The following is a 19,412-nucleotide window of genomic DNA, read 5'->3' on the forward strand; positions in this document are numbered from 1 at the left end:
AGTTCTAAGTTCTAAGGGACTAATGACCTCAGCAGTAGAGTCCCATAGTGCTCAGAGCCATTTTTTTGAAAGCTGATCTCACTTTATCATTCCTTATTTTATCCATTTTATTACAGCTTCATGAACGTCATCTCTGCAGCATGTATACGTGATTTTTCTTTTTTTTGCCATCTATGATTCGGAACAGTTCATTATAGTAGGTACAGCTATAACTTTAAAGAATTTAGTTTGTGTTTCCTTTCTTGTTTTTCTTCACAAAACTCTAGCAACTGCTCAGCGGATATTTATTAACCTTGTTTTCAATGTCTTCGTCGTACTGAAGCTAATGTCACACACTAGATACTTTAATTGGGACACTTGATCTAACATTTTCTCATTTGTTATTATTTTCCATCCGGTTGGATTCTTCCCTTTGAAAGCCGTTATCTTGGCCTCATTTGCAAACATGCGAGGGTTGGAACTTTAATAGCGGCAACTATTTATTCACAGCTCGTATAAAATAGATACGTGTTTCAAAATTTTACTGACCTTCAGAGTAGTCACCAGCACTGTGTATAACCTGTTGCCAGCGATGGGGAAGTCTTAGGATACTCTTAGCAGTGCCAGTTGTGTTGACAGTTCGAGCGGCGTGGTCTATTGCCTGACGAATTTCTAGCAGTTCTGAATCGAATGCCGTGAAGTGTTTCTTGGAGTTTAGAAACCGAATTGAACTCACGAGGGCTTAAGTCAGGGGAGTGCAGTATGTGGTATAGCACTTGGCAGCCCCACCCGTCAGACAAATAAAAGCTTGCACTGTTCGTGCTTGAGCATTGTCCTGCAAAATGACGGTCAGTTCCTGCAGAAAGTGTCATCAGTTCTGTCTCTAAGCTGGTCGTAGGTTATGTTCCAAAAATGAACAGCATAGAGACAGAAGTGATGACACTTTCTGCAGGACCTGACCATCATTTGCAAGACAATGCTCAAGCACGTACAGTGCAAGCTGTTACTGATTTGTTTGACTGATGGGGCTGCTAAGTGCTATACCACCTACTACACTCCCCTGACTTAAGCCCTCATGAGGTCAACTCGATTTCTAAACTGAAGGAGACACTTCACGGCATTCGCTTCAGAACTGCTACAAATTCGTCGGGCAATAGACCGCGCCGCTCGAACTGTCAACTCAACTGGCACTGCTAAGAGTGTCCTACGATTTCCACATCGCTGGCAACGGGTTGTATACGATGCTGGTGACTACTTTGAAGGTTAGTAAACTTTGAAACACGTATCTATTTACCACGAGCTGTAAATAAATAGTTGCCACTATCAAATTTCCAGCCCTCGTACCTAAGATGTAATATACTGCATTTTGGCTCAGCCTGTATACTGCTCTTTGTAAATTATCTTCTGTTTACTGTATAATTATATAGAATAAAAAATTGTATTTAATGGTATACTAGATCCTACTGTAATTCCTGACTGTGTTTCATGTTTCCACTTCATAGCTAAGTCGTCACATATAAATTAAATAAAGTGTGCACCCTTGTCGAACACCTTGATATAATAAACTTTCATCTGACGTTTTCGAACATGGAATTAATACTAATGTTGTATTTACAAGTAGACCCTTTATGGTGTTAGCAAGGTGTTTAGTAAAACCCTTTATTTACAATATTTTAATTTTCCTTATCAAAAGATTTCTCATAATCAGTAAATTATAAATGCGTTTCTAAGTCAAATTCCCGGCGTTTTTAAATATTTTTTCTTATTGTAAATATGTTACCATTACATGAACACCACTTTCTGAAGCCTAATTGTTCTTCTGAGATTATTACATTAGCAATAACTTGTAACCTTCGAGTAAGAATTTTCCCATAAATGTTATATCCTGCGTTAAGTAAACTTATTCCTTTATAGTTTACTGTGTCTTTCCTATTCGGTTTTTTAAAGGCAGAAATAATTTTAACTATGTTCCATTCTTCAGGTAAGGAACTGTTCTTCCAACATATATTAAAAAAATGGAGGAAGCGAAATTCTAATATTATTCCTGTATATTTGATTAAGTCAGCATTAATGTCATTCAGGCCAGTAGCTTTTTGTTTTTTGTTACGTAATCATAATTCTTATACGTACATTTTATCTGCAGAGTTACTATCACTTTTTATAGAATAACTTTCTTCATTATCTTCATCAGACCAAAAATTTCTGTAACCATGTATCCATTGATTATCTCTTATTATATTAGTATCTGTAGTATCTTTCTCCCTTTTATTGACATGCGTCATACGCTTAAATGCTATGTTCTGTCTTCCGAGATTGTCAAGTTCAACATTAGCAATGTATCTTTCCCAGGATTCACTATGGTAATTTTTTTAACTTCTTTGTTTTATTTCTTTTCTATTTCTATATTTTCCAGGCTTTATTTGTTCGCGTTTGTAAACAGACGTTACAGGCATTTTTTAAATAAAACATAAAAAAAGACATATGTACTTCTTGCTACTTCTCGTACGGTAAGACGCTGAGATGCTGTGGTCGCTTTCCTCAAGCTAACAAATGATGAATGGACTAGTTCTGTAGGGAAGGAGCTCCTTTTCAGTCCACCAACAGCACTTCTCTTAGAATAACAAAGATATAGACTTCACAGAAGCTAATATTCACACTTCTTGAATTCAGTCTCTGAACACATTTTTTATTTTATTTTATATCCTCTTTCAATCTGTATCACCATCAACAGCTATGGCTGTTTTTGTATACTAGTGCAGAATGGGGAAAATAAAATTGGCCTGGACATTTTCGTACATATGGCGATCCAACTTACATCATCTGATCCAGGTATGCATGGGTAACAAATCTTAAAGCGTACGAAATGTTTTATGGGTTACTTTTATTCTGCATCCACTCTGTACATAAAACATAAACTTCTATACAGTAGTTTAGAAAGACAGCCGTACCTGATAAATCGAAAAAGGTTGTATAATAAAATAAGTTCGATGAAAAATTGTTTTAAATTCTGCAAATTTTAAACATTGGAAGCCTGTTTTATGAAATGTGATTATCTCACTTTTCATCAGTATCCACTACTGCTGATATCCGAGTGACTATGTTATACGCCTCTACCCGCATGTGCTCTATAAAATTGCGCCCTGTACTATGTGCCATGTATGTATGGTGCTCCTTCCTTTAGAGGTAGGTACGTTGTTTTACTTTTTGTGTTATAGTGTTTCGAAATAAGATTTTTAACAATGCAACGAATTATTAGCTTACAAACGAAAAACGTCCAACATGCTTTTTGAGCGAACATAATCATACCTCACCAACTTTGAAACAATTTTATGGTCATCCACTTGGGCTTCGTATAATTTTACGCAGAGGTCGACATGACATACCGTCTGCACGCGATGCTCTTCTCGAAACTGTAAAAGTGTTGAGAAAAGAAATTTTTAATTAATGGAATCATATCAGTTTATGCAGGGTGTCTCTCCTAAGAGTCGTCTGGTGTTTCAGCAGATGTATGTTATTTCGTTTTTGCACGTTGTAACTGGAATTAGCCCACATAGTGTCAATCACGTATTTCACGTTACGCTCAGTGTCGATGGAAAGAGTCGGTTTGTTTCCCGCTACAAACAAAATTATTTTTAAATTGTTACATTACGTACAAGTTCGATAGAAGGATATCGTAAGGAAAAGTTATAATGACTATTTTTCTGCAGATTAGACGAACTACTAGGCTACACGATTGTTACTCAGATAGTCCTCAGCCCGTGGTCGTGCGGTAGCGTTCTTGCTTCCCACGCCGGGGTTCCCGTGTTCGATTCCCGGCGGGGTCCGGGATTTTCTCTGCCTCGTGATGACTGGGTGTTGTGTGATGTCCTTAGGTTAGTTAGGTTTAAGTAGTTCTAAGTTCTAGGGGACTGATGACCGTAGATGTTAAGTCCCATAGTGCTCAGGGCCATTTGTTACTCAGATTCACATTATTTGGAAGACAAATTTTTTTTGGATGGGAAATATGCTTTTGGACTGTTGTGTGTCGTTTAATGCAGTGGTCTGTTCATATTGTCAGTGCAGTCGGAAAACCGGATAACATAAATATTGCTATTTTAGATACTGATCTTACAAGAGACCGAATTTTGTATACAGGGTGATTCAGCAGCCCCTACTGTTGTCTTTTTATGCAACCCACAATGTTGTAGTTGACCTTGATAAAGCATGTGCGGGATTCTCGTACTCTCTCAAAAATGGTTCAAATGGCTCTGAGCACTATGGGACTTAACTTCCATCAGTCCCCTAGAACTTAGAACTACTTAGACATAACTAACCTAAGGACATCACACACATCCATACCCGAGGCAGGATTCGAATTCGAACCTGCGACTGTAGGGGTCGCGCGGCTCCAGACTGAAGCGCCTAGAACCGTTCGGCCACTCCGGCCGGCCGTACTCTCTCACCAGATACTTGCAAACTATTAGTGCCACCGAAAAAATAAAGAACTTTTTGTAGGAAACTTCATGTAGCTAAATTTGGTACTTGGATACGTTTTTGCTGCAGGCCACGGTTTGCGGGCTGTATACAGGGTGATTCAGCGGCCCCTACAGTTGTCATTTTATGCAACCCACAATGTTGCAGTTGACCTTGATAAAACATGTGCGAGATTTTCGTACTCTCTCGCCAGATACGTGCAAACTATTAGTGCTACAGAAAAAAATGAAGAACTTTTTGTAGGAAACTTCATGTAGCTAAATTTGGTACTTGGATACGTTTTTGCTGCAGGCCACGGTTTGCGAGCTGTATACAGGGTGATTCAGCGGCCACTACAGTTGTCATTTTATGCAACCCACAATGTTGCAGTTGACCTTGATAAAACATGTGCGAGATTTTCGTACTCTCTCGCCAGATACGTGCAAACTATTAGTGCTACAGAAAAAAATGAAGAACTTTTTGTAGGAAACTTCATGTAGCTAAATTTGGTACTTGGATACGTTTTCGCTGCAGGCCACGGTTTGCGAGCTGTATACAGGGTGATTCAGCGGCCCCTACAGTTGTCATTTTATGCAACCCACAATGTTGCAGTTGACCTTGATAAAACATGTGCGAGATTTTCGTACTCTCTCGCCAGATACGTGCAAACTATTAGTGCTACAGAAAAAAATGAAGAACTTTTTGTAGGAAACTTCATGTAGCTAAATTTGGTACTTGGATACGTTTTTGCTGCAGGCCACAGTTTTCGAGCTATTCAAGAAAAAAGAACAAAAGGGCATTCAAAAGCACATACACCCCACACTCATCCCTCACCAGTCAAGATTTCTATTATGTTGTTCGCAGCACTCCTACCTAGCCTGTAAAAAAATTCCCGAGTATACGAACTGTTCCCGACATTTAACCTTTCTCGGTCTCTATTGAGTGGACTATTACACCACCAGCGTAGTCGGCAGCTTCGTTAAAATTACTACAATAAACGTGCCGGAGTGGGTAAGGAATGAAAAAAACGATTTTTGTAAACGTTACGCTAAAACTAATTACGTTGACAGCTCTATCCAAATTTAACCCTTACAGGCACAGTAGTTTAGTAGTCAAAACGCCTGATGAATACAACGGTGTAAGTGTTTATATTATGCTGTTAAAATTCACAATATTGTTAGGTAAAATTTTCTCAGCTTTAATTTTACAATTTGTAAGTACTCGACTAAGCCGGTGGCGCAACAAGGCCAGTTCGGTTGAGGAAGAGTGTGTGAGGAGCAGGAGGGGGGGGGGGGGGGAATTTTAAGGTCACTTTTTCTTGAATAACTCGAAAATCATGGCCTCTAGCGAAAATGCAACCTAGTGCAAAATTTAATCAAATTAAATTTCCTACAAAAAGGTCCTATTCATTTTTTCTGTAGTGCTACTCTTTGCGAGTAGTGAGCGACAGAATATGAAAATCTCGCGCATGTTTTTTGAAGGTAAATATTAGGGGAAGCTCAATCAACCTGTGTGTTTTATTTACACAAATCGATAATTGCAGTTTTCGATACACATTTTTCGTATTTAACAATTATAGCTATACTGTGAGACAGGAGGATAGGATAAAATGCCGACCGCTGTGGCCGAGCGGTTCTAGGCGATTCAGTCTGGAACCGCGCGACCGCTACGGCCGCAGGTTCGAATCGTACCTCGGGCATGGATACGTGTGATGTCCTTAGGTTAATTAGGTTTAAGTAGTTCTAAGTTCTAGGGGACTGATGACCTCAGATGTTAAGTCCCATAGTGCTCAGAGCCATTTAAACCATTTTCAGGATAATATAAATAGCAAAATAGTTATCTGAAAAAGTCATCCTTTACTAAAAGCCGTCATAAGTAAAATGATAATGTAAATATAAAGCTAATATACTAAAACAGAGCACCTTTTATTATATTCAAAATCTTTGGTAAGGCATTCTGTCGCATATATTTGATGTGAGAACTCCCACATTATGAAGGCATAGCCGTTGGTCCACATTGAGTACTGGCGTCTGATATGGAACTGTCTGCACAGTCAGCTGATTCTACGGAGATTTGTACTACTGACTTGTATACCTAAAGACTTGCAGAGAGTTTTTTTCGTGAATAATTCAAGATACTGGTAGTACGGTAGTACGGCGTATGGTAGTACGCAAAGGGCCACATAATTTTGTTGAAAATTTAATCCACTTAAGAAATGGATCTACAGTAACGTGCAACAATTTTTTTCATGGAAATTCTTTTTTACGGTATTAGGCGATGCTGAGGAAATTAGATTAAGATATGAGACTCTAGAAGCAGCAGACGAGTCTTGCTATTTGAATGGTAAAATAACTAATGATGGCTGAAGTAGAATGGATATAAAATAAATATTGGCAACAATAAGAAAAGAGGCATTTCTTAACAACGAATAAAAATTTAGATTTTAGCAAATCTTTTCTGGAGGTTTCTGTCTGGAGTGTAGCCTTGTACGAAAGTGAAACGTACACGATAAGCAGTTCGGACAAGAAAGAAGCTTCTGGAATGTGGTCAAGGAATCATCAATTTAATATTGGTGGGAAGTGGGGGTGGGGGCACAAAAATTGTAGAGGGAGATCAAGGCTTGAATACAGTAAGTAGTTTCAAACGGATGCAGGTTGCAGCAGCTGTTGGAAGATGAAGAGGCTGACGCAGGACACAGTAGTGTGGAGAGCTGTAGCAAACCAATCTCAACAACAGCAACGCTGGGTGGCGACATTTTAAATCCTTTGGTCTTCTATTAAAAATTTCTTCATGAATAATATTGCTGGAGCAATCCAAAGTGTCTAAAGTACTGAAAATTGTCTAAAAAATATTCTTCATTCCGTATTGTCAGACGAATGTTTTGAGTGATTTGACTAACACCGAAACAGGTGCTTTAGTGTTGCTGACTGCAAGACAAATCTTGACACATTCAAGGTTAGGGAATAATCTGTATCTTTATTTTTGTTTCATTCTGTGCTGTTACACATCCGGTAAAACTACACTTCCCCCCCCCCCCCCCCCCTCCCTTTCCAACTGTTGGGTTTATCGTTTTGAAAGCTAAGGGAAAAAGGCAATTTGTTTGTTCGAACTGATGTTGATTTCTAATTAATCTACCAAGTCGTGCTGGTGTTATAAACAACTGTTTCAATGATATAGGTGCTTTCTTTCAGTGACAAACTGAGCCTTTTATTTACCCCTGGAAAATCTTCAAATGTATTTCCTATAAGATAATGACTGCGTCTTTCTTGAGGTTGTATTATAGCGTAATCTTTGTTTTCTTATTTAAGGCATTGGTCTTAAGCAACACCCATTTCCAAAAACCGTTGTAGGATCAGTGACAGTCATAATGCTTTTTATGTGGAAGCGTTACTCTCAGTCAACTTGTGGCTACGTACAGTTGGCAGTGGCCTTTTTTATAACTTAGTATTTTGTCAGCAGATGACAGACATCTTCGGGTGTGCCGTGGGCTGCACGAGACCTGGAGGTACTGGATGGTACGCGCTCGGCCGTTTTGATAGTTTTATCGCGAATGAGGGAAGACCGCCAGTAATGCTTCGTCAACTCACTTTCGTAAACCGTATACTGGTACATTTACATTGATTTACATAAAACGAAGTAATATTTTAGCCACTGGAAAGACTTAATTCATCAGAAACAACATCCTTTAGCATTTAAAATTAATAAAAATAAATCCGTTTCCCTACTCCACCATAGTCAGGAAATCCCAATTACGAGGGAACTAAAACGGGCAATACATCGTCCTAATAAATTTAAAAATCTGCTATATAATGGGTTAAATAGGACCATGAAACACCATTTATCACCAGGGAATCAATCGAAAACCGATGAGATCAGGTGTGCACAAGAAGTAAAGCAATTCGCTGTGCATACATGGATCCCACTCGACTAGGTAAAGAATAAGGCGCTCAAGATGTAAACGATTTTATTCGTGAATATAATTTCATTATTTTTCGTTCCCGTAATTTTCGAGCAGAAATATCCATCAGTCGAAATTCCGCTACACTCATCAGAAACTTGAAACAAGCAATAATATGATTACCCAAAGGCCACAACAGGCAAGAAGAGCTCTGACATTTAAAATTGGATTGGCGCATCTTCTTCACGCTTCTACGACGCCCAATCGCGTAATGCTATTTTATATACGTCGCTGTGGCAGGTGCAGCTCTCTATAATAGACGATTGGTTCAAATGGCTCTGAGCACTATGGGACTTAACATCTGAGGTCATCAGTCCCCTAGAACTTAGAGCTACTTAAACCTAACTTACCTAAGGACATCACACACATCCATGCCCGAGGCAGGATTCGAACCCGCGACCGTAGCAGTCGCGCGGTTCCAGACTGAAGTGCCTAGAACCGCTCGGCCACCGCGGCCGGCAATATACGATTACTATTGAAGTTATGTACCAGGGCCGTACAGTAAGTAAAGAAATATTTTTTTCTGAAAGCAGGTTAGTTTTATTCAGGATTCCAATACACCAAACTATTCCCATTTCTTTTGACTACGAAATCATTTTTTCCGCGGAACCTCCGTTCAATGCGACGGCCTTACGCCACCTTACAGGGAAGTTCTGTATGCCCGCAGGATACCACTCTACTGGTTGACGTCTGAACCAAGATCTTGCTGCATCAACAATGTCCCCATCATCCACGTACTCTTAGCCATGTAGTGAGACAAACAGATGGAAGTCGGAAGGTTCGAGGTCCGGGATGTAGGGTTAATGAGAAATAACAGTCCGGTGAAGTTTTATGAGCTCGTCCCGGGTCTGCAGAACTGTATGAGTCCTTGCGTTGTCACGGAGAGGGAAAAGTTCATTTTTGTCGCGACGAACACGCTGAAGTCCTTTCTTCAGTTTCCTGACGGCTGCACAATTCCCTTCAGAATTGGTCATTGCACCATTAGAGAGGTCATCAAGTGGAATAACTCTTTCAGAGTCGACAGAACACCGTCGCTATGACATTAATGGCCGAGGTTGCAGCTCTGAACTTTTTTTACGGAGGAGAGGCGGTGTGGTGCACTCCACAGATTGCCGTTTTGTTTCAGATTCGAAGTGATGTACCATGTTTCATCGCTTGTGATAGCATTCTACAAAAAAGTGCCGCGATCAGTCCCGTAACGTGCAAGCAGTTCCGCAAAGATGATCCTTCGTTACCACTTATGGACTCCTGTTAGGCAGAGAGAAACCCAGGGAGCACACACCTTTGAGTATCCCAGCTGGTAGACGAGGGTGTCAGCCCACCAACACAGACGTCCAGTTGTTCAGCGAGATGTTTGATTGTGCTCCGCCGATCATCTCGAATGAAAGTGTCCACACTATGTGAGACGCCTCGTCCAACGGCTCACTGTGCTTTTGTTCACTGCTGTGTCTCCGTAGACATTCTGCAAGCAGCTACGAATATTGCCATGCTCTGGTTTTCTACCAAAGAAGTTCGAAGACAGCTCTCTGCTTGGAATGCATCTCAGCTACGGACGCCGCTTTTAAGGGTAAATATAGTGCCGCCATCTATCGGAACTTAATGAAACTATACCGGCTAAAGCAGGGCTACTTAACGACGTTCCACAAGAAATTCAAAATTTTTTCAACCGACATTGGTGCGAAAAATATGTATTGCATTACTTAATTGAACGCCCCTCGTGGCTTCGGTATCGGCACCAGCCTTTCGCATATCGCAGTTGAAAACTGGCAACGGCAAACACTAGAATATTGGCTTTCTTATTTCCAGGAGTATACGTGATGGAATTCTGTTTTCCACCACAAGACAAAGACGATCCGCGACGCTGAAGGGTTGAAGCGGCCCGCCGCAAGCCCGTGGGAAGCGGCGCCACGACTTGTGCTGGAGAGGGAGGAATGGCTTATGGCGACCAACCTCGCGAGCGATGCCCCATTACGGGATGGGGCAGGGGCCACCTGCATAGCGGGCGCTCCCGGCCGGGTCGATGTGGCGTCGGCAGCGGTCCAGGAGCCCCGAGCGTGCCGCGGCTGTGGCGGCGGCGGCCGGGTGTGGGGGCGGCGGCCGGGTGTGGGGGCGGTGGCTGCCGCCGCCGCCGCCGCCGCTGCTGCCTCCAGGCCGCGACACACGCTCGCCGGCCGTGTCGTCGCATCTTAAGCAACGCATTCGCCTGCCGGGCCGCCATCCTTCTTCTCCTCATCACCGTCCCAACCGTATTACGCGACATGCCTTGCATTGCAGATGAGTTCCATGCTGTAAGCTCTGTTCGCGTGATTTTGCTCCACGTATTCCACTTGCGAGTGCGTAATACCATGTTGTGTCAGTAAATAAGTAAGAAGTTCAGATGATTATAACGTATCATCTTATTCTTGCACCCCTGTGTCTCCAAAGCCGGCATCATATGGCTGGTGCAAGATAACCGACGCACAGCCACGTGGTTATTCAATTAATCCAATTCATTGTCTGCACACTGAAGAAGATCGTTCCACGTCTGTTACTACAGTTTCTAATTGATTGTACTTAAATACTGCTCATCGATGTAGAAAGGGGGGATGCGGGTAAGGTGGCCACTCTAAGCTATTCTTATTTTTTAAGCTGAGCAGCAATGAATGAAAATTGATGGGAGTTAGTGATAATAATCTACAGGTACTGAAGTATAATATGGAATAGTTTAATCACCTTAGTATAAAAATGTTAGGGTACTTTTATTAAAGGTGCTGACGTAAGCCATTGCGTCGGTGTCACTGACAGGGAAAGTGTACTGACATTCAAATATCCACAATTCGCATGTTTGGACACTGGTGAAGCTACAAGGTACTCGACCTCGTTCTCATCACCAGAGATTCTTTATTAATCTGTGGGCGCCATTCTCGGCGGTGTGTTGATAGCACCGTACGTTCTTCCATTCCACCTCAACAGGTGGAGATATCACAGCTTCGTGGAACAGAACTGCTGGAGGATTTACCTCTGAATGTTAGGCGAAGGATGTAGTTCCAGCACGATGGGGCGCCAGCCCATTTCAGTATCTTCGTGAGGAATCATCTCAGAGCCAGATCGGCGGAAGGGGCCTTGTGGCCTGGCCATCCAGGTCATCTGACCTCCTGTGTCTCAGTTTGTCTCTCTAGGGGAATTTCACGCAGCTGACGTATGAAACCGCTGTGAAAATAAAGAAGAATATCTTGTAACTAGAACTACCGTCGCTGCTGGTACCATTGTGGACATGCCAATCAATGTTCACGACAATCAAAGGTCCGATGATGTTCTGCGTGCATACAGGCCAATGACTGCGCGTTGGAGCTGCTTTTGTGAATTACATTGCTGTAATTAGCATGGTAAACTTCCTTTTGTTTAAATCGTTCCTAGCATCATAAACTGCCGCCAAACATATGTGTTTTGATGTTTTCTATCTCTTGTATTAATTTGAACGAATAGTTTCGGAACACCCTGTAGACTAGATAAGTAATTTCATTAAAGTATTTGGTAAGTAATTACGCTACTGGCCATTAAAATTGCTACACCAAGAAGAAACGCAGATTGGACAATGTATTATTATAGAACTGACATGTTATTACATTTTCAAGCAATTTGGGTGCATAGATCCTGAGAAATCAGTACCCAAAACAACCACCTCTGGCCGTAATAACGGTCTTGATACTCCTGGGCATTGAGTCAAACAGAGCTTGGATGGCGTGTACAGGTACAGCTGCCCATGCAGCTTCAACACGATACCACAGTTCATCAAGACTAGTGACTGGCGTACTGTGAGGAGCCAGTTGCTCGGCCACCATTGGCCAGACGTTTTCAATTGGTGAGAGATCTGGAGAATGTGCTGGCCAGGGCAGCAGTCGAACATTTTCTGTATCCAGAAAGGCCCGTACAGGACCTGCAACATGCGTTCGTGCATTATCCTGCTGAAATGTAGGGTTTCGCTGGGATCAAATGAAGGGTACAGCCACGGGTAGTAACACATCTGAAATGTAATGTCCACTGTTCAAAGTGCCGTCAATGCGAACAAGAGGTGACCGAGATATGTAACCAATGGCAGCCCATACCATCACGTTTGATACGCCAGTATGGCGGTGACGAATACACGCTTGCAATGTGCGTTCACCGCGATGTCGCCAAACACGGATGCGACCATCATGATGCTGTAAACACAACCCAGATTCATCCGAAAAAATGACGTTTTGCCATTCGTGCACCCAGGTTCGTCGTTGAGTACACCATCGCAGGCTCTCCTGTCTGTGTTGCAGCGTCAAGGGTAACCGCAGCCATGGTCTCCGAGCTGATAGTCCATGCTGTTGCAAACGTCGTCGAACTGTTCGTGCAGATGGTTGTTGTCTTACAAACGTCCCCATCTGTTGACTCAGGGATCGAGACGTGGCTGCACGATCCTTTACAGCCATGCGGATAAGATGCCTGTCATCTCGACTGCTAGTGATAAGAAGCCGTTGGGATCCAGCACGGCGTTCCGTATTACCCTCCTGAACCCACCGATTCCATATTCTGCTAACAGACATTGGATCTCGACCAACGCGAGTAGCAATGTCGCTACACGATAAACCGCGATAGCGATAGGCTACAATCCGACCTTTATCAAAGTCGGAAACGTGATGGTACGCATTTCTCCTCCTTGCACGAGGCATCACAACAACGTTTCACCAGGCAACGCCGGTCAACTGCTGTTTGTGTATGAGAAATCGTTTGGAAATTTTCCTTATGTCAGCACGTTGTTGGTGTAGCCACAAGCGCCAACTTTGTGTGAATGCTTTGAAAAGCTGATCATTTCCACATCACAGGATCCTCTTCCTGTCGGTTAAATTTCGCGTCTGTAGCACATCATCTTCGTGGTGTAGCAATTTTAATGGCCAGTAGTGTATTATTATAATTAGTTACCAAATACTTAATCTCAATTTTTTTTCAGAACGTAAGGAAAACTTTTTAAAACCCACACCGCCCACGATGAAAGCTGTAGCTACCACTAGTGGACGGAAGGGATGAGGTTGACTACCACTCCTATAGACGAAAAGCATGGCACAGCTGGAGCTCTCGGGAGCCCCTCGCTCCTGTAAACGCCAGCGGTAATGGGGAGGGCGATCGTACTCACCCCGCCATGTCGACGTCGTTGGCGACGCGGCAGAGCACGCCGCGGTTCATGCTGCACTTGCCGGTGACGGGGTCGGGCGGCGCCAGGTTGATGTAGGGCGGCTCTTCCAGGAAGGTGATCTTCAGGTGGAACTTCTCGGGCACGCCCTGCGGCGGCGTGTGGCTGTTGCCCGGCCACACGATGTCCTTGATGTCGAGGCCCTCCTTCTGCCACGACTTCCACACGCCGATCTGGAAAGGCACATGACGCCACATCGTTAGCAACCACCAACCACAGATTAATAGCCGACAGGGTAAGTTGTCATCCGCAAGGTAAAGCAATCATTCAATGAACCTACCTCTCCTACAGAGAGAGAAAAGAGAGAGAGAGAGAGAGAGAGAGAGAGAGAGAGAGAGGAGTGCTAACCAGCACCTAAGCATGAATTCAAATATGGAAATTGTATGTATGTAATGCGTCCATTTCGTCGAAACATGGTTCCATAGCTCTGAGCACTATGCGACTTAACTTCTGAGGTCATCAGTCCCCTAGAACTTAGAACTACTTAAACCTAACTAACCTGAGGACATCACACACATCCATGCCCAAGGCAGGATTCGAACCTGCGACCGTAGCGGTCAGGCGGTTCCAGACTGTAGCGCCTAACACCGCTGGGTCACTCTGGCCGGCTGGTTGGTTACATTTTGGTTATAGTAACATTACTGCTAGACTGGTTTTCAAAATGAACTATCTGACAGATATGACAATCACATATCATGTGGCTCTTCATACGTAATAGTTTCGATGTACATTACGTTTACATTGTGGCTGATGTTTGGTTTTACACACCTCATACATTATAGTGCAATGATTATTCTACTGTTTAACATCTAGACTGCAGAGCTTTGTACTTTCTTGCTTTGTAATGACAACTTCGTTTTCCACTTTCTGTTTACATGAGAAACTATCAAAGAAGTTCCGCAAAGATAATCTAGTCTCCCGTAGTCAGCAGTTAACTTATGGTATGTAAGCTTTGTATCATATCGTGAAAAGGTTTACTGAAGGTCTTTGACGTATTCTTCAGTGTTTGTACCATGAAAATACCTCGTCTTTAGTCATCTCATTAGTGCATATGTTCTGTTAACTAATGTCACTGCAGGGTGGACCCTAAATGCCGGCCGGAGTGGCCGTGCGGTTCTAGGCGCTACAGTCTGGAACCGAGCGACCGCTACGGTGGCAGGTTCGAATCCTGCCTCGGGCATGGATGTGTGTGATGTCCTTAGGTTAGTTTGGTTTAATTAGTTCTAAGTTCTAGGCGACTGATGACCTCAGAAGTTAGGTCGCATAGTGCTCCGAGCCATTTGAACCATTTTTGGACCCTAAATGTCCTGCGCTGGAGCTCCGTAGTTTTACAGCCACATAAACTTACAAATCCGTCATGAAATTCCGCTTAACAGGGCAGAACAAATACCTCTTAGAAAAATGAACTAGACTAGTCCTGTTGGTCTTTTTGCATTAAGAACACAAAGTATCCCATCCCACACGTTCACACTGTCGATTGCTTCTAACCAGATTCTTGTGTATCTGTGGTTGTGGCGCTAGTTCGCTATAGCAGTAACTGGGTGTTAATAAGTATACGGTTTCATAATCGCCAATTAGGGCTCGAATATCCAACACGATAAATACCATTTTGCAAACTGCGCTTGCCGTAGATAGTCAAACACTACTATCGAAGTCCTGAGCTCGTGCTGTAGTGGCTAGCGTTGCTGCCTCTGGATCACGGAGTCCCGTGTCCGATTTTCTGCCGGGTTGGGGATTTTCTCTGGCCGTGGACTTGGTGCTAGTGTTGTCCTGATCATTTCATCATCGTCATTCGTGACAGTGGCTATATTGGACAGTGTAAAAAAATTGGACTTTGTACAAACTGGACTTTGTATGGGCGCTCATGACCATGCAGTTGAGCGCCCCATAAACCAAACATCAACATCAAACTACTATCGACTTTACTTTCTGCAGATGATATGGCTGTAGCTGTTGTTCTATCTGTCGCCTGTCACACACCTGCAGATCAGCAAATTACGTATTTAGCTCTTACTGTGTTTTCTCAGTATTTTAATTCTTGAATTTCTGGCATGTTTTTGTGTTGAAGAGGCGTAATCTCGCGTTCTGTAATTTTAAACTCAGGCAGTGTGTAGGGCAGTTCTTGTTCATTTTTTTGTTTTAAAGAGCCAGCAACCGTTCGCTTCAGCCAGGTCTGGTTTAAACTGCCAATTTCTACACACATGCAAAGCAGCATGTTACGTACTTAGTTCTTTCTGTGTTTTCTTAGTAGTCGTGGAATTGATGTAATGTGTGCATGTTATGTGCGGAGGCAGCAGGAGCTGGCCGCAGTTTGGGAACAACTGAAGGACACTTTTGGTTACACTCTGCCGTCTTCAGGCATCAGCCTCGGGGCGTAGCGATGGAGGAGCATCTGGCGCGTCGAATGGGATACCTCTGATGACGCTTGTGTCGCCCACTGGATCTACTGCTGAGGCACTTCCGAGTGGACACGGAACGGGAGATCCAACCTCACTATAATGTGCGTGGTGATGGTAACATGTTCGCGTCGCTCGAGGCGGAGAGCTAATTTGGAGGATGGCCATCTGGCTTTGCCAATTCACCCTGTGATTGGACAGGTGGTCACTCCTTCAACACGGTCCGAACAGGCATGCCGGGGGAGTAGTGTGCTAGTTATCAGAAGCTCCAGTGTTAGGTGCTCTACGCAGCCTCTTAGGAAAGCCGTTCAGGGTCGGAAAGAAAGCCAACATACACTCGGTATGTCTGCTGAGGGGCCTCAACCGAGATCTGGAGGAGGCCTTGCCTGAGCTGTCGAGAGTGAAGGATACAGTCGTCTGCAAGTTGCGATTCACTTCGGCACCAGTGACGGCTGTTGCTCAGGTTCAGAGGCCATTCTCAGTTCATACGGGCGGCTAGCGGAAGCGATGAAGCCTGCTGGTCTCGCTTGCGGGGTGCAAGCAAACCTCGCAATTTGCAGCACTATTCCCAGAGTTAACCTAGGTCCTGTGATTTGGAGCCCAGTGGATGGTCTCATTGCAAGGCTTCGTCGACTTTGTGAGTCTTGGCTGCAGAGTTCTAGGCTTGCCTTATCAGGTGGAGAACTGTAGGGCTCGTCTCGGTGATCATGGGTCCGTCACTTAAAGGAAGTGTGTACTCGGGTAGCAGAGTACGTGTGGGTTAAACATGTTTTTTTGTATGATTCGCGGTAGTTTGAGGTACTCTGATGAACACTCGCCAGTCAAGACGCAGGTAGTGGAATCGGACCAGGTCCAAATGGTTCAAATTGCTCTAAGCACTATGGAACTTAACATCTGAGGTCATTAGTCCCCTAGACTGAAGCGCCTAGAACCGCTCGGCCACAGCGGCCGGCTTCGGACCAGGTTCAGACTGTCAATTTCATCAGTAAACTGTCGAAGTATTTGTAACAAAGTTCACGAATTTACTGCTCTCTAGGAAGTTTGTCAAGCTCAAATTATTCTCGGGACCGAGAGCTGGCTGTTCCCGAAGTAGAAAGCTCTGAGATATTTATCATGGAATGAATACTGAAAAGAGAGGAGGTTCATTGCAATCTACAAAAATATTGTCTCTGAAGGCTGTGAGTGTGACTATGGTATTATCTTGACGCTTATAACAGGTCTAGGTGAAATACCTTGAGCGTACGATATTGGCTGAGGGCGACATTAACCTACCGAGCATAGATGGTTCAAATGGCTCTGAGCACTATGGGACTCAACTTCCGTGGTCATCAGTCCCCTAGAACTTAGAACTACTTAAATTTAACTAACCTAAGGACGTCACACACATCCATGCCCGAGGCAGGATTCGAACTTGCGACCGTAGCAGTCCCGCGGTTCCGGACTGCGCGCCTAGAACCACTAGACCACCGCGGCCGGCTACAGAGCATAGACTGGCAGTTCGATGAGTTCATTGCAGCCGGTACAGACAGGTAGTCATGCGAAGTACGTTTGAACGCGTTTTCCGAACACTGTCTTTTGCAGTTTATTCGCTAGCGAACGCGCAGTATAAGTGTATGGAGACAAGGACTAGTGATCGTGATGTTATCATAGCGACGATGATTACCGAAGTTAATAAATCAATTAAGAAGGCTAATTGAGTACTTTTGCCAGAAAGGGCAGAAAGCAATTGCTAGCATTCCACTTAGAGTATGATGGAAGTATAGGAATTATGGTCAAAGTTTAATGGATTGCAAATCGCGCTCTCGAGAAGTATATGCAGAGTAAATGGATTAAGGACGGAAAAGAGCCACTGTGGTTTAATAACAAAATCTGGTAAATATGAGGAAGCAAAGACTGTTGCACTCTGGGTTCACAAGAGAATGCGCAAATGACGACAGGCAAAAGTTAGGAAAAATTCGTGCTTCTGTAAAAAGGTCTATGCTCGAAGCATCCAACAACTACAATCGTCATAGTTCGGCAAAGGCTCTAGCAGAGATCCCAACAAAATTCAGATCCTACCTGAAATCGCTAATCGTGTCTAAGGCCTCTGTCACCAGTCCCTCGTTGACTACTCGGTTGTGGCAGTAGAAGATAGCAAAAGGAAAGACGAAGTTTTAAGTGTCTTGTTTGAGAAATCGTTCATGCAAGAGGATGGTACAAATATATCGTCGTTTGACAATCGCACATGCTTCCGTATGGAGGACAAAGTAACAGACATCCCTGGCGTAGAAAGTCAACCGAAAGAGTTGAAAACTATTCGGTTTTACGAAGACTACTCTAGATTGGCTCCTTACTTCGTTTGCATTTATCGCAAACCTGTCGCCCAGCTATCTCTCTCATAGCTTTCCGAAAAGTGTTTGACACGATGTCGTACTGCACAGTGTTAACGAAGGTACAGACTAGGATCTCAGAACGTGGGTGGCTCGAAGACTCCTTAAGTAATAGGACTCAGTTCATTGTCCTCGATGGCCAGTGTTCATCAGAGACCAAGGTATCGTCAGAAGTGCCCCAAGGAAAGCTGATAGAAACGCTATTATTCTCTAAAAACATAAGTGATCTGATGGACAGGATGAGCAGCAATCTGCGACTGTTTACCGATGAAGCTGTGGTGTATGGGAAGATGCCTTGTATGACTGTAGGAGGATACAAGATGACACAGACAGAATTTCTTGTTGGTGTGATGAATGTGGAATAATGTAAGTTAATCCAGATGGTAACGAAAAACAATCTCGTAATGTTCGCATACAGGATTACAACTATGCTGATTGACACTGTCAGGTCGATTTAATATCTAGGCGTATCGTTCCAAAGCGATGTGAAATGGAACGAGCGTGTAAGGGTTGAAGTCGGGAAGACGAAAGGTCGATTTCGCTTTATTGGGAGTTTTAGGAATTTGGATACTGCTCAAGTGTTTGGAATCTCCACCAGATCGGATTAAAGGAAGACATCGAACCAACTCAGAAGCGTGCTGCTAGATTTGTTGCCGGTGGGTTCGAACAACAAGTAAGTATTATGGAGGTGCTTTTGGAACTCAAATGGGAATACCCGGACGGAAGGCGATGTTCTTTTGAGGAACGCTATTGTGGAAAAATAGATAACCGGCATTAGAAGATGACTGTAGAACTATCATACAAGCGCCAACGTACGTTTTGCGTAAGGGCGACGTACATAGAGAGCTTAGGGCTCGTACAGAGGCGTAGCTGGCCTCTGTGGACGAGCGGTTCTAGGCGCTTCGGTCCGGAACCACGCGCCTGCTACGGTCGCAGGTTCGAATCCTGCCTCGGGCATGGATGAGTGTGCTGTCCTTAGGTTAGTTAGGTTTAAGTAGCTGTAAGTCTAGGGGACTGATGACCTCAGACGTTAAGTCCCATAGTGCTTAGAGCCATTTGAA

The 19,412-nt window shown here is 43.6% G+C and overlaps 1 protein-coding gene across 1 annotated transcript in view; it reads right to left on the reverse strand.

Annotated features, from left to right (window-relative positions):
• Positions 1-13,525: 13,525 nt before the first annotated feature.
• Positions 13,526-19,412, reverse strand: part of LOC124788943 (glutamate receptor ionotropic, NMDA 2B-like) — a 441,442-nt gene continuing 435,555 nt past the window's right edge. The window contains exon 6 of the mRNA XM_047256229.1: positions 13,526-13,759. Coding sequence (XP_047112185.1) covers positions 13,526-13,759 — 234 coding nt within the window. The remainder of the gene's footprint in view (positions 13,760-19,412) is intronic.

Source organism: Schistocerca piceifrons, chromosome 3 (genome assembly GCF_021461385.2).
Source record: "Schistocerca piceifrons isolate TAMUIC-IGC-003096 chromosome 3, iqSchPice1.1, whole genome shotgun sequence".
Classification (NCBI taxonomy): Eukaryota; Metazoa; Arthropoda; class Insecta; order Orthoptera; family Acrididae; genus Schistocerca; species Schistocerca piceifrons.